At 32.9% G+C, this 15,818-nt stretch overlaps 2 protein-coding genes across 17 annotated transcripts in view; both read right to left on the reverse strand.

The window, feature by feature from the left end:
- Positions 1 to 174: 174 nt before the first annotated feature.
- On the reverse strand, positions 175 to 7,468 carry LOC129795664 (uncharacterized). Its single transcript, XM_055837125.1, has 7 exons — positions 7,218 to 7,468; positions 3,759 to 4,151; positions 1,253 to 1,522; positions 1,165 to 1,185; positions 847 to 1,089; positions 652 to 767; positions 175 to 580 (listed from the first exon to the last, which is right to left on the reverse strand). The coding sequence occupies exons 2-7, from the start codon at positions 3,868 to 3,870 to the stop codon at positions 434 to 436; spliced, it is 909 nt and encodes a 302-aa protein (XP_055693100.1). The 5' UTR covers positions 3,871 to 4,151; positions 7,218 to 7,468; the 3' UTR covers positions 175 to 433.
- A 3,397-nt stretch (positions 7,469 to 10,865) lies between these two features.
- Positions 10,866 to 15,818, reverse strand: part of LOC129795577 (protein ultraspiracle) — a 37,230-nt gene continuing 32,277 nt past the window's right edge. For 8 of the 16 annotated variants that reach the window (XM_055837001.1, XM_055837000.1, XM_055837002.1 and 5 more), the window contains 3 exons: positions 15,375 to 15,545; positions 14,448 to 14,685; positions 10,866 to 14,352 (listed from right to left, as the gene is read on the reverse strand). In XM_055837001.1, coding sequence (XP_055692976.1) covers positions 14,102 to 14,352; positions 14,448 to 14,685; positions 15,375 to 15,545 — 660 coding nt within the window. In that variant the 3' untranslated portion in view covers positions 10,866 to 14,101. Of the gene's footprint in view, positions 14,365 to 14,447; positions 14,686 to 15,374; positions 15,546 to 15,818 lie in introns of all 16 variants that reach the window. The other 8 variants (XM_055836997.1, XM_055836998.1, XM_055836986.1 and 5 more) reach the window with 1 other exon arrangement.

Genomic DNA, 15,818 nt, shown 5'->3' on the forward strand with positions numbered 1-15,818 from the left:
AAAGATTTTCAATATCCTGCTACTTTTTCTTCCTTTCGACCCTTTTAAGCATTTTATCAAGAAGAAAAGCAATATGGCGCCCAACAGAGCGGCGTCCTTTACTTTTACTTACCCAGATTATGTTCTAAAAGGGATCTTTTCTCATTTTCCTTGATTTTAAAGACAAAAAATTCATTTTATATGCACCGAAGAACAATATAATTTTATTCTTTCGGAATTTACAAAAAAAAGAAACATAATTTAGGCTAGAAGAAATATCAATACTGGATCTCTAAAGGGATACTTATTATTTGTCTTTATTGAGTTGATATGCCGTACCATGGTCCAGGAATTTTATTACTATTTTCTCTTTGTTAAATATGACTAGTTTTCGTGGGGATGAATCCCAAATTAATTTTATTTGGGAATTAATAATGAATATGTCATGGCTTTCCTAGAGGGCTGTCCTTTCGTCATAAACAACAATCCCATCGCGCTCGAGGGGCAAAACAGCTAAATTTTGTGATCGAGAGCGACATAGAGCAATTATTGCTGCTTCGTCATTACGCATGCGATTGCGACGTTTCTTGCTGAAATTCACCTGAAAAATTTAAAAAAAAATCATTTTTTTTAAATACTTTTCTTTATATTAAAGTAAGTAGATGAGGGAACCTTCGCGTAGAGTTCTTCGAGATCATCTGTTGTTGAGACGGGTCTCTGTTTGGCACCTTTTCCCCATGACGGAAGAGATCTTGTCCTGTAGGATGATTCCTCGGATTCACTAAGAACTAATTTGTTTTAAAGGAAGAAAAGTTTCTTTTAATTTAAATCAACGTTGATTAATTAACAGAAGGAATTATTTTTCACCTGAACTAGAGGTGTAGAGTGGATTAATGGCCCACATTGATTTATGAGTTTCGGGAATTGTGCTCTGACACGGTACGAGATTACAAAAATTCCCTGGCATTAAATTCCGGGATGTGTGTGCCTTTGAATTGGACGCATGATGCCCCTGTGTTGTGGCTGAGTGTGAAACAGGTGGCGCAGGAGCTGTGTATTGTGGCGGAACACCTGTCCACGGTTGAGAATTATGAGAATTGTGATGAGCCACTATTTTAGGAAAAAAAAAAAAACATTTATTAATACTTTTTCCTTTATTTTTTTCTTTTTTTTCTAACGACTCACTGATAATTCCTCCACCGGCTTCTGTTAAATAAAAAGAAAATCAAATAAATAGATCTTTGATGATTTATTAATGAAATGTGAGACAAACCTCCGGATGTTGTTGTAACGGCAGCACCACAGCGCGATGGACTGAGAAATTTTCGACTCCGCGGCAGGAGCCAGCAGCAGAAGAAGAGGGTGGCCACCACGAGTACCCCAACAACAGTACAGCCGATTACAACGCCCCAAACAACCGCAGGAAGACCCCACACTGTCCTCTGCGGACCCGCCTCAACGGGTGGCCACATACGAGCTGTGAGCGTCACAGATTGCTGGTAAATTCCCTCCGAAGGACGGCTGATGCTGACATCGTCGGGTCCTGTGGAATAATTAAAAGTTTCTAATGAAAGGGAGCTCTAGCTCATCATAAGAGACGGAAAATTCATCAAATTTCCGGTTTTCTTAAAAGATAAAAATTCACAGATTAAGAATTCAAAATGGCAGCTGAGAATAGAAGTTTCGTGCTTCTGAAACTTCTGAAAATGTTTCTTACGTTAGAAGTTTTTTTTTTCACTAATCCACATAATTTTGAAAATTTGCAAATGAAAGAAATCAAAAATTAATGGAATTGAGAATTAAAAAAAAATAATAACCAAATTATTTAATAAATAATTCCTTTTAAAACTGCATTACATAGAAAACTAATAAAGGAATTAATTCAATTTTTGGGGACTTCTCACGTAACTTTTCCCAGGTAAAAGGAAGAAGTTGTGGGATTCAAACTTTCAGCGCCCATACATAGCACACAAAACATACATAAGTATATGTATATATTTACTTCCTGGACGTGCTTTAAACTGTGAATAAAATAAGCCCAGAACCCCCCCCCCCCTCCCCCCTATTCAAGGTGGTTGGACGATACAGAAATTCAATGTGTGTGATTTTCCAAAAATAATCTCAAAACTTTCTCGTTTATATGTGGAAATTGGTGACAAGAGGTGTGGGGGATGTGGTAGGTGATTTTCCTCCCAAAAATTTATCCAGGTGGAAGCTATTAACCTTTCAAAGAAGGAATTTTTTCGTCAATGAACTTAAAAGAGCGCCTTCACATGAACTTTTCCTGATTTTCCCGCCTTTTTCCCACTTGCTTACTGAATTGGAAAGTTTCTGGTGTCACATATTTTAATTCTTTCTCAACACTTTGGTAATAGAGGAGGGAAAATTTAATTGGCAAATTATAATTTCACTTTTTTCAACACAGATTTAAAAAAAGATTAAAAGGATAGAAAAAAAACGTGCTTTGCCAGAAAGTTTAACAACTCTTTAAACACAAGAAGAACACCAAGCCACCATCCGCGAGTGAAGAAATGGAGACTCCTCAGCTTGTGTGCACGTCCCATATGTGCTGAAAATGAACTTTGTGTCCGGAAATGGCATGAAAAGTGTGCGAGACGGCGGCCAAGTGGAATTACTTTGAATTTAGTCGCCTCTTCGATGGTCGTTTTGGGGCGACGTGAGGTGATTTCCGAATTTTAATTGAATTTACGAGCTCGGACATTGCCTATGCCACCGACCAATACAGTACATACAGTAGTGGGAGCCAACACGATGAAGCGCAATGGAGGAAATCAATCAAAATTAAACAACATTCATCAACACATCGCGAATATTTAAGGATTTACCTGAAGCAACGTGATAAAATTGGGATAAGGTGTGGATGGACAATTAATTACTAACTCTGCCACAGCAGTGATGGATATAATTTAGATCAATTCAAATTGACTAAATTTTATTTTTATTGAATTTTATGTTTTTTTAATGAAAATGATGAATTATCAAATAATACTTTCTTACAAATTAAATAATTTTTTTACTAAATCTCCCTTAAATTTTGGGAACTTTAAAATTGATAAATAAACATCCTCTTTGTACTGATCAAACTGTCCAAACGGACATTATTGTGAATTAGAGAGCAGGGAGAGCAAATCACTAAAATGAGCAGGTTTCAAATTTTCCGCGAATAATTAGTAATTCTCTCCATTAATCCTCATTCACTTCAATATCAGCAATGTATGCGAATTTTGGAAAATTTATATAAAATCAACCTTTTGAAGTGAAGCTCGAAATGCGGTTCACTTGCAAAATTAATCTTATACACCAAACCACAAAAGCTCTGTGGAAACCCCTAAAATAGTTTTGGGATGGATGTGGCATTTAATCAAATGCAGATGGATAGTGCGTACCTATTATAATTAAGTGAGAGTGAGGGTTTTGTTAATGAAAAGGAACTTCCAGGGGGGTGCTGCAAACGTGTACATACATATATTCAGCGAAAATATAGGGACCCCCGTTATGTCCATTTAATCGATGGATTGTCAATTAAACATCTGGTGGGCTTCTTCGCGTGATGGATTCCCTCCCCCTTCCCACTGGGTTCCTGGATGAGTTTATCGAATATTGTAAGAGTCGAGAATTCTCCGTATATGGTGGGCAACATAATCGACTTAGTGCGGTTAACCATGCCTCGATAAATCATCCCCCATCGGGATGGGCGCGCGTAGGGTTGCACATTGAGGGTGGTGGTGTGATATTTGTCCGGTGCTATATGTTCATACCTGGGTACACGATGTACGCCTCAGTGGATGTCTCGTTGATTTCCCCGAGATAATTCAAACCATCCAACGGATCTGGGAGATTTTCTTCCGCCACAACTTCTCCCGCCCCCATGCCCGTTGCCTCCCTCGGCGCCAGATTTACGATTTTTATTTGCACACACGAGAAAATGTCTCACACATTGCCACCCAAAGTCTTCATCATTCAACCACCAATATTTAGTTCCTTCATCGACACTTCAATCCACCACGCCGCACAAACCACCCCGTGTGATTGAATTCTGCACCAGAGTACCTTTTGCGATTTCTTCGTCTCACCTTCCGTTCACTTCTTTTATGCTGCACACACCCATGAATTTTGCGAGGAGGGGGTTGGCAAAATAAGGACACTCACCCCTTAAATTGAAGGAGGGAAATATCCAAAAAAAAGGTTTAAATTGGAGGGTTTTGTATTTCATTCACACGAAATATTGTGCAATAAAAGAACCCAACATTAGACTTTTGGCCGGGTGAAACTAGATTCCTTTCTAGTCTTTCTAGTGGCGATTTAATAAATTGCTTTATATTCAAAAACGACCAATAATCACATATGTGGCCCTCCCAATTTTTCTGACCAAAAAAAAAAAGAAATAAAAATATTCTCTTCATCCCCCGCATGAAGAAGGAAACTCAAGTGGATATTTCACCCAAAAACCCAGAGGAGGATTATTGTTGTGAATGATTGTGGGATTTTTCTTTAGTTCCTCAGAGAATTAATCTGTTGAATGGAATATTGCGTGGGTGGGCGAAAGAAATGAGGATTTGTGGAAAAATTAGCTTGGCATTGTATATGCCTCCTTAAACCACAAATCCTCTTGAAAAATAATTATTAATTTCTTATTGATTTTGTCAACACATCAGGAAGATCTGTTGAAATTGAAATTCTTCCTTATTTCATTACATTTTGAACGGATGGAACGGATATTGAAAATAACAATTAAGGAAATAATTTTGTTCTATTGGAAAATTGCCTTTTGCATTAATATCTGGCTGGAGTATTATAGATCATAGAGCTTTAGGGAACTATTTTCACAAGTTCCATTTGCCACCCATATAAGATTGTTTTCAATTACAATAATGGCTTCTTTGAATAATTTTTCTAATATTGGAAAATAAAAAATAAATAAATAAAAGGGCGACTTGAAAAAAATTCTACCCTCTTTGGGATTCGAACTCACTTCATTTTGTTTCGGGAATTAAATCGATTGAGTACCGAGTATTAACAAATTGACCTACTTAACTCCTTTTATAAATTAGGTATCTATTAATGTTTTATTTTTTATTATTATTTTCATTTTAATTTAAATTAAAAAAAAAATGTTTTCCAAATAAAACATTCGATAAAAACAAAATATTGTACCTTTTGTCAATCAAAATGTTTTTTTTTGGTAAAATATTTAAATTTTTACTCCATGAAAACACATTTTGATGAATTTTTAAATTGCAAACACGTATTATGGATTAATATTTGGATAAATCTTTTTGGAATAAACTCTTTTATGTTTGGGATTTTTGTGATACAATACATTTGGGAATCATATTATGTAATTTTATTTTTTATGTTGTTGTTAACAATGCCAATATGGTTACATAATAATCACAACATGTTGATTTCCACAGGGAAGTTACAGGATTGATTTTATTTTTCTTTATTAAAGGGATGAAAATAATATTTAAATTATAATATTAATAAATAATGTCACAAAAGGGAGACTTTTAATCGTATTATTTTTATCGAATTGACCTATGATGTTGTTATTAGTAAAAGAAAAAAAAATGGTCAAGTGACAAATGGAGCATAACACGTATTATGAGGGTGAAGCATAAAAAGTGCAAAATGCACCTAAAAGATGAGCAATAAGGCGTCGTAGTGTCGACAGATTGTCGTACAACACTCAATCACTTCCTCCTTTTGAAACAAATAAGCTCATTAAATGCATTTCCACCACCCACACCGTATTAAGGGTTCTCAATTTAGTGAAGCAAAACGTTGAATGAGACCAATGAGACGCTCAACATGATATTTTTCAAAGAAATTGCACAAATGAAGATAAATTTCTTTCTCTTTATTAGAGAGATTTGGATTTATTTTCCAAGATTAAGTTATTAAATTTTTTTTTATTAATTCATAAAAGAAGGGACTCTTCCAGCTTTTTTTTTTCAATGTTACCCAAGGGGAAAATGGTAAATTTTTCTAGGGCTTTCTTATTCTTTTTTGACCCTCTAAAGATAAAACGTTTCAAAATTATTCTACGAATTAAGAAGTTTTTCATTATATCAATGAATAAGCTCCTTTTAGTTAAAAAATCAAAATTAAATAAAATTCTTCAACAATCTGCAACAGGTGGATTGAAAATTCTACTTTTCTTGCAATTACAAAATAAATTTAAATTAAATAAAATTAATTTACTGACCAAAAGTGTTTGACTTTCATAAATTACTGCTTAATAAATCTTAATCTCTCACATCAGGATAATTCATCTAAATAAATTTATTCCTTAAATTTAAAAGCTTTTACAGCGAACTCATCCAAATTGTATTCAAATGTAAAACTTTGAGACTCAATTAGTAAATAATTTAGCTAAATTCAATGTGATTTTTTTTGCAACAAATTCAGAATATTTCATTTTTACCTCACAGCGTTAGTTAAGGCAATTAAACGTTCATGGGAGTTTTTTTTTCCAACGATTTTTATTTTTTTCCAACAATTTCTATCTGTTCTGCAATACAACCCCTTCCGTGATGGAAAATGGCATTTGAAGGATTTTTTTAGGTTGCTGCCCAACTCTATATCCCTTCAATGTCTATTACACATATTTTTTGCAATTGGATTTCCCCTCATTCGATAGAGAGAAAAAGCATAAAAATATGATTTTTTTTTGCAAAAAATTCCTTCGTCAGGATGTTGGTAAAAAAAAAGAAGTGTCACGCTATATGAAGCTTCAATAATTGAGTATATCCGTGAGTTGATTTTTTTTTCATATCTCCAGAGGGATGCAATGCGGGGTGTATTAATGTTTGGGGAAAAACACTTTTCCTCGCGCGTGAAAAATGTCACAAAATCTTTCTAGGAAAAAAAGTTTACTTTTTGCACTTTACATGTCTTACAAAATATTTTATGTAAGTATGTTTTATGTTGAGTGTCAAAAGGATGTTGCGCTGAAAAAGGGGAGGATCGTCGTAGTGAGATTATTGCTAAAAATAGCAAAGAAAAGTGTCGGAAAATGCCGTAGAAAATTGCATTCCATCCTAACTGACACATGGTTTGTTCTTAAGATGCAAGAATTTTCTCTTTCTCTCAACCCGGGGGGCCTTATCATCATCATAATTCAATTTTATCCTTTTGTGGGAAATACAGCTTTCACCGAGGATGTTGCCAAAAGTCTTTTGTGGGGCAATTAGGATCACAACCCTATGTCTCACACTAATCACATTGGAAAAACCTCTTTTGCCGCTTTTACAGCATCACCATCCATTTACACGAAATTTCAACATTGAAGGCAGAAGGGGTGGAGTTTTTTGTCTCTTGGGCATTAGCACTTTATTCCAATTATATAAAATTCCTTGTAAATTAAATGTGATTTTCTTGGAAATTTTTGGAAAATATTATGACGGGAAAATATATCGCACGAATTTTCCACCTTTTGCTTTTGCTCACGACAGCATTTTCCCGTCGACTGAAGAGCATGCAGGAAAAGCAGAAAGGTTGTTACGAGTCCCAAACGATAGGTCATCACGTGCTGCAAATCATGCGCACGCTTTTCCTCTTAACACCTTCTTTTTGTTGCTCTTCTTTTGGGGTATTTTCCCACATTACCCAGCACTGATACAAATTGATGGCTAATCCACCTAAACCATCCAAAGGAAGACTCAGGAAAAAGCAATTGAGATGGGAAAACTACTTAATTGATTTTTATGAAAGAATGTTGCAAAATTGTATGAAGGTTAGTAGTTATAGTGTTAATTCATTCAAGGAAATTAATTTAAGGCTATGATTTAAAAAGAAGATTTTAGAACGTTAAAAAAGGAATATCAATCGTTAGAAATAAACAAACCTCAAAATAAATATGTTAAACGTTAACAAAGAATCCATGAATGTTAGAATAAATTCAAATGTTAAAAATAAACGTCAAACGTTAATGCAGAAATGTCAAACGTTCCTCTGGGATTGACGCGACATTTCGAAGATTTATTAAACCTTCTTCAGGTATAAATTATTTTGAAAATCACATCACTCAAATGCTTCAATAACTTGCATAATTTTTAATGAAAACAATTTGTGTAATGTCTTAAAATTATATAAGAAAAGTATATAAATTGATAGATTTTTTTTATTCTGTTTAACTTCAAAATAAATTGTGAAAAAGCTCTTCTGCGAGGCTTTCAAATGAAGCTTTTATACCAGATTGTTATAATTTTCTTTCTATGAGTGATTGCTATCTTTCCTTTCTTAAATAATTCTTTTTATTAATTTTCCCTTTTTTTTTTAAATATTTAAGAACCTCATAATATAAAGCAAAAGCTCACTGGAAAGCTTATTGACTTTAAGAATAAAAAAAAAACATTCAAAACATAATATTTTTAAAATCTCTACAAAGCTAAAGAGAATTATGGAAAATAAAATATTCAATCTGTTTATATTTTTGTAGAATTTGCTTTTACAATAAACTATTCATGAGAGTTCAAGAAAACTTTTTTTTAAATAAAATTTCTCAATTTCCCAGAATCTTTCCAGGTCATTCCAGGAAAATCTATTTTTACATTTTCCCTTTTAATTAATTCCCTGAATTTTGCATTAAAAGAAAAACCTTTTGATGTTTTTCTGCAATGAAATCATCAATTCAATTACCTGTTCAATTGCACAAAGTTTTTGATTTATATTTCATTGTGTAAAATGTTATTTTGTAATTTATTGATTTTTCCGCGAAATTTTTTCAGCAAAAAGCTTTGGAAAAAGGAATATTTTTCAATTATTTTTTTTTTACTTCTCTTCCGGCCTTTTCCTTGTTTTTTTGTATCCTCATGATGGTGAATAGCGGCTATTTTGAATATTTTATAAGTTTTTCAGTACCTTCTAAATGGCATGAATGGATAGGTAGAGAATGAACCCTGGAGGGCAGAGATGAGATGTGACTTTCGGGACAAAAGGACTCATTTGCAAAATGCTATGCAGACACAACCAAACATTGACAAATACTCAATAAATAATGAGAAGGTGCAAATTGACGGGAAACTTGAGGGAATTGCCTTTGGGCATTGCAATTATCACCTTCACTTAATTGGCAAATTTTCCGTGAAACGTTTGAAAATTTTCTTTGGGAAAATTGATTATTTTAGAGAAATTCAATGAGGAATTTGAGTGATAAATAGAAAAATAAATACTCACATTAACCGGTTAGCTGATGCACCAAAAATCCCACTAATCTGCCCTGCGGTCTGTTCTCTCGTGCTGTGATGATGAAAATTCCCCAGAAGTTGGTCTCTTTAGCACAAATTTTATTTTAAAAAAAATTCCAAATGTGTCCTGCTCTCTCCGGCTCTTTTCTATCACAATGAGTTTTTTTTTCTGCAAAAAATTGAGCTTATTTTACAACCTTATTTAATACAAAAAAAAAACTTTCGGTGGAATTTTGAGATCAAAGAAAAAATATTATTATAATTGTGAAAAATACAAAATTCGTGAAAGAGAAGGCAAAAATACTCGGATCAATAGAGGAAACGTCGTTATTTGAGAAACTTTAGTTTCATTTACAGGCAAAAATTAAGGTGTCCCTGCAAGGACTTTCGTAGTGTTCCATTTTATTTATATGTTCACAATGTAGGTTGATTTGGGACTTTAGAATATTTTGTTGGAATTATTAAATAAAGAATTTCGTGTCTGCATTTCCACACCGTTGCTCCGAACGCTATGAAATTTGGTACAGAGACTCCTGATACCAGGCGGTTCTTACCAACGACATTCATTTTCCTCCCAGAACCCCCCTTCACATAGCCCCCATATAAAATTCATGCTTTTTTGACTACTTTTTGAATTTGGCGCTGTTTTTGGTACATTATGTTGAAGAGAAAATGAGATGGATGCATTTCACCGCTATCCGTCTCCCTCACACTTTCAGTTTTTCGCAATTTTCTCGTCTTTTACGCCGAATTTCCCAGCGAAATTGTGTTTTTTGTGATCAGGAAAACACTTTTGAATTTTTAACATCAAAAATTCCAAAAGTCACGAAAATTAATTTCCGGGAAAAAAGTGCGTGTAAAATCCCCAACCGTCAAAATTTCCGCGGGCCCCAATTCCACACGGAGAAACTCTCCGATGGTTCCGAAGCACCCGTAAGTGCCCCAGGAGACAAAAAAATGCGTTTTATGCCCACAAACTTAGGAAAAAACAAAAAAATCACGAATTTTATCGAAATGGAAAAAAAAGTTCGTTAAGGTTCAAATTTTATTATTTGGACCAGACGTTATATGGCGCTGTTTAGTTAGAAAAGAATTTACTACAAAGAAATATTTCAAGCACACACTCAAAAAAAACTCACCTACACAAAATGCCAGAGTGAGAGGAAAATATTTTTCTCATGCTATCTCTTTTCTTTATAGATAACCCTGAAAGCTCTCAAATGTCGATAAAACAGGCGAAAGATACACTCAGAAAAACATATCTGGAATGAAAATTTTTTTAATGATAATTTTTAATTTTTTTAAATGCAAAATTGTTTAAAAAAAAAAGGATTTTTACATTATTCACGATCGGCCAAGCCGTTTTGGAGGAGTAAACTTGCTACAGACAGGCGGACAAACAGAACACTCAGATTTTCAATTTAAAATTGGCTCAATATTGATTGATCAATAGTTGAGCATAAATTGACCAACTGATTGGTAAAAAATTGAAAAAAAATAATTGGTCTATCTATGATCAATAATTGATTGAGTTGTAGTCGATATAGGTCTGCATAGATGATCAATTATTGAGCAATCAGAATTGACCAATGATTGATCAATCGATTGACTGGCTCAATTGATTTATTAATTATTGATCAATCATTTGTTTACTGGGTAGACAAAAATTACAGATTTTCTAGCTGGACGCGTAACAATTAAAATTTCTTTTTATTAAATTAATAAAAAATATCTTGTAATACATTAATAGTGAATTTAGGGATATAATAACAAGAATTTCTCATTCATAGATTTTTTCTGTCTATCATTTCAATCTTAATGCAAAAAGAAGTTTTTTTTTAAAATTGTTTCTTTAAAGTCAAATAAATTACTCTAAATATAATTTTTCATTTCCATTTTTTTTTAAATCTTATTTTAACATTTATAAGTTTTCTTTTTTTTAATATTTCATCTTATTCTGCAATTTGCAATAATTCTCTTTTCATTTCCATTTTTCTTTTGCAATTTTTATACCTACATTTTTTGCACCAATTTTATTTTTTCTTTCAATCTCTGCATGATTTTTCTTTTCTTTTCTTTTTTTTACTCTCTCCCTCTCTTAATCAACATTTATCACTGTGGAATGTTAAACATTGCAGAGTTTAAAGAAAAATTTAATGAAGGAGAAAAAAACATTTTGTGATTTTATCAACAATTCCTCTACATTTAATTCACCAATTAGTTTAATATTTAAAGAAAAAAAATGTGACTAATAGAATTAATGTTAGAAAGAATATAATCTTTGTTCTCAATATAATAATCTGCACTATAAAGTAAGTAAAAGGTGTTTTTTTTATCAAAAAGAAAAGTCTCTTAATTCGACATTTAATAGGGTGCCCCAGGAAGAATGCAGAAATTACATTTCTTTTTCTACCTTTTCGCTACTAATTTCGTGAATTAAAGTCGTGAAGACTTCAAATACTAGAAGTTTGTTAAATGAAATTCTGGAAAAACGTTTTCTTTACAATAGAAAATTAAGTTTAAAGTTTGAGGTTAGAAATTCGTGTCCTTCAAGTATGTATTAAATAATGTTATTTTCCGGACCATCACTGTATTAAAAATCTTCGCTTCCTAAAACATTAAATTTTTTTTATTACATAGTTAAATTAAGAAAAACGGAAAAAAATTGAAATTTATTATGAAAATTCAAACGATTAATTGAAAGTTTTGCAATTTTTCAACAAAAACTCAAAATCTCTCTATTTATAATTTAATTTCTGTATCCCTCATGAGGCACCCTGTATTAATGTGATTTTTCTTTGCAATATACTTCTTTTATTAAATTACAATATCATGTGAAAATTGTACGATTGAATTAGTTTTTTTTTCTTTCAATAATGTAATATGAAATTATTTACACGACACATCATTCATTTACACTCCAAATATATATAGATTTTTCTCTCTTAGTGTTTTTTGTTTTGCCTAAAAAGATTCTCATTCCCTCTCTTTAAAAAAAATCATTTCACTACCAACTAATTTTGATTATATGTGTTGAAATATTCACTTTCTTTGCATTAATTAGGAGGAAAAAGAGACACTAATAAAAATAAATTTTTGCCAGAAAGTGAATAAAACTTAAATAAATTTTTCTTTTCTCTCTCAAATAAAATAATTCATTATTTTTTGCTAAAAGATTTTTGTTTAAATAAAAAAAAATTACTAACCGTACACTTATGTAAGTGAAAATGTATAAAAATAATATATTAAGATAAATATACAAGAATAATTCAGTGTGTGTTTGTTTGTTTTAAAATATAATTATGTATATATCTCATGTAGATAATGAAGAATTAAAAAAAAAACATTTTTCTTTAGACTCTTTCCTTCCGACTTTGTTTCTTTTTCTTTTTTATTGTTATTTATTGAATAAATTTCCGGTGGCAAATTGTTTCTTTTTCTCTCATAATTTCCCAAAAAAAGCCATCTCATTTTGTTGACAAAATATTTACGTAATATTCTCATTGCCTTTTGCAGGCAGAAGAAAATTGAGATTAATTGACCCAAAGCAAGGACTCATGTAGAGGGGATATTCGACAGTATAAATTGATTTTTCTTCCTATATGACAAAAATAGATTTCTTTTTCTTTTTTTGCACATAAATCACAAGTTGAAGGAAATTCATCTGATGGGCAAGACATGGGTGGAGAAGAAAGTCTATTAGATTACAATTAACATCCTATTTAATGAATTTTATTTTATTTAATCAGAAAAAATCATTAGAAGATGATCAATTTGCAAACTTTATCACGTTTTTCGAGATAAAGATAATTTATTTTCAAATCAATAAGGGTTAAAACTTTCCATTGAAACATCAGCGCGCATGTTTCATACGGTACAAAAAAGATACAAATTCGTGACGTCATTGTATGTATCTTCTTTTGTGTCAATCAACGATGAAACATTAGAATGAATGTTTCATGTATTAAATAGAAAAAAAAAACACAATTGACGTTTTTTTGGCCTTTCAAGACCAAATCTTTAGAGGTTTCTTATTAATTTTCTTGATTCTCTTCAAGACTTTATCCCATTTGTTCCCTCAAAGAAGGTAACGAACTAACATTAGCTTGTAAAAATTTCTTTTCCAGTGCTAAATTTTTATCCAAAAATTAAAGAACTTCTTACAAAAAAAACTTTCATTGGGCTTCTAAAGATTTTTAACCCTTTAAGGTTTTTTGGGTCATACTCTGACCCAAACGTGAAACATTTTATTTTTTCAATTATTTATGAATGTAATTGTTTTTCCATGTTACAAATGCATCAAATTCACGTATAAGGGGTCAAAGAAGACGTTCTGAGTGAGAAAAATCCTCTAAAAAAAATTCATAGAATAAAAATCGCGATAAAAGAGCGCATGTTTCAATGTTTTTATGTTTCACGTTGGACGTTAAAGGGTTAATCTTTATCAAACATATTTTTCATTCATTGAACTTAAAAAAAGAAATTTAAAGATAAAACTAAATAATTTAAAATCTTGCCAAACGATACCCTTGAACTTGCCTTTAACACCTCGAAATATTCAAGAGATAGACGACATAAGAAAAACATTGCAAACCCCCTTGAGAGTCCTTATAAAATACTTCGAGACGTTGCTCTTTTTTTTCTCAATACAACCCCCTTGAGGTAAAAAAAAACTCCTCAATGGAAAAGTCTTTGGGATTTTATTTTGCAAAATCTCATGAGAGAAATTTTTTTGTTGTCGTACTGATAAAAAAAAACATTGAAAATGATTAATGATTTGCGCACCAATTGAGACATTTTTTTCTATTATTCTCTCCCTGTTTTCATCACACACACACATCACGGAAAATTCCGTGTGGAGAGTGCGACGGGGGTGGTAGGATTGGGGATTGGGGGGTGTTGTACACATCTTAGAGGGACAACGGTGTATCCAGCATCTCATTGACAAACGTCTCAAGTTGCTTATCCCCAATTAGGCGGAAGAAAAAGAGATGATCGAGACACTTTAGACTGATTGATCGCAATGCCGGTAGCCGAAGGAGAAGCTGCGCAAAGCGCCCATCATCACCAGGATGCTCCGTACGGCAGTGCTCATCGAGGCATGCATACACCTTCTCACGCAGAACATCTACATCTTGTCTGCACTTTAGTCCACGAATGTCTGGAATTGTGGCTGATTTCCGTTGAGCAACGGCACATTTTACAAGCAAATTTCAAGAGGAACATCGCGAAAAGAAATCCTTCTTTTCTACTCACCTGGATTGAAGAGAATAATCGCCTTGAGGCAGCCCAATTCTGCACGATCCATATTCAGTCGCTTCATTTTCACACTCAACTCCGACAGGATACGATCGAAAATTGGTGCTACACCCGCCTGTTGGGCACTATTCCGGTGCAATGTGAAATTCGGCCCTAAGCACATAAGCTGGGGCTGCCGCACAATCGATCGTCGATCAATTGTACCATCGGGATTTGTACGTTCTGTGTCAAGATACTGCAGAAGAAGAGAAATTTGGTCAATTTCCCATTAAAAATCTCTTGGGCAAACTGTTGAACTTAACATATCTTTTTTTTTAATAATTTTCATTTTTCTTTGGGTTTTTCTTAAATGTGGTTTTCCGATGTTGGTTACATTTGAAGCCTAACTATTGAAGTGTAAGAAAATCACTCTTCGCCATCTTAGGTGCGACGCCATCTTGTGATTTTCTGACTTTTCCACAGAATTATCCTAAAACACAAAGGTAGGTTTTTTCTCAGGATTTACTGAATGGATTTTAATGGGGTAAAAAGCAAATGAAAGAGGATGCATTAGCGGAGAATGTACCGGAACAAATTTTTGAATTTCGACTTAGATGCTGAGAAAAATAGACAAATATTCTTATTGACTTTTCTCAACTTCTGAGTCGAAATTCAAAAATCTGTTCCGGTACATTCTCCGCTAATGCATCCTCTTTCATTTGCTTTTTACCCCATCAAAATCCATCTTGTAGATCCTGAGAAAAACCTACCTTTGTGTTTTAAGGAAAATCACAAGATGGCGTAGCACATAAGATGGCAGAAAGTGATTTTCCTATTCTTCAATAATAAGTCTTTAAATCTGACCAAGATCGGAAAACCAAGTTTAAGGAAAACCCCAAGAAAATAAAAAAAAAACATTTAATGTGAAGAAAACAAAATACAAACTTCTATACTCCTCCATGCAACTGATGCTATTATCAATTCATTCCAGCCAGCCCTCAAGAGAGTCACTTGATCCTCACGCTGCAATTGTGCAAAATGAGGCATCCGCCTAGCGTACTCAATCAACTGATAAAGCTGCTTATTTGCCATTTGGCATAAATGCGACACAGCTCCCTGGAAAAGTATCATGAAAGAAATATATAGAAGAACCTGCTCTCAGGAGATCACAATAATGGCTAAATTGAACTCCAAGAAGATGCTTTATCTCTTTTAAATCCATTAAAAACCCATTAATTTCCATGATCAATGTCAATGTGATATTTTTTTTTGCTTCTCAAGGTCCATTTGGGATGCCATTTTTAAAGCCATTTTCCACCTCATTTCTCTTCACTTCGCACCCAACTTTACTCAATTCAATTTGCAACGTGTGATCCTCTGGAAAATCGC

Source organism: Lutzomyia longipalpis, chromosome 4 (genome assembly GCF_024334085.1).
Source record: "Lutzomyia longipalpis isolate SR_M1_2022 chromosome 4, ASM2433408v1".
Classification (NCBI taxonomy): Eukaryota; Metazoa; Arthropoda; class Insecta; order Diptera; family Psychodidae; genus Lutzomyia; species Lutzomyia longipalpis.

Excerpts from the sequence above, each read along its gene's own strand:
- LOC129795664 (XM_055837125.1), bottom strand. The coding sequence starts at position 3,870 with ATGGGGGCGGGAGAAGTTGTGGCGGAAGAAAATCTCCCAGATCCGTTG. Across the intron at positions 1,090-1,164 it reads AGCCGGTGGAGGAATTATCA|TGGCTCATCACAATTCTCAT; the intron begins GTGAGTCGTTAG and ends TTCCTAAAATAG. Across the intron at positions 581-651 it reads TCGAAGAACTCTACGCGAAG|GTGAATTTCAGCAAGAAACG; the intron begins GTTCCCTCATCT and ends TAAATTTTTCAG.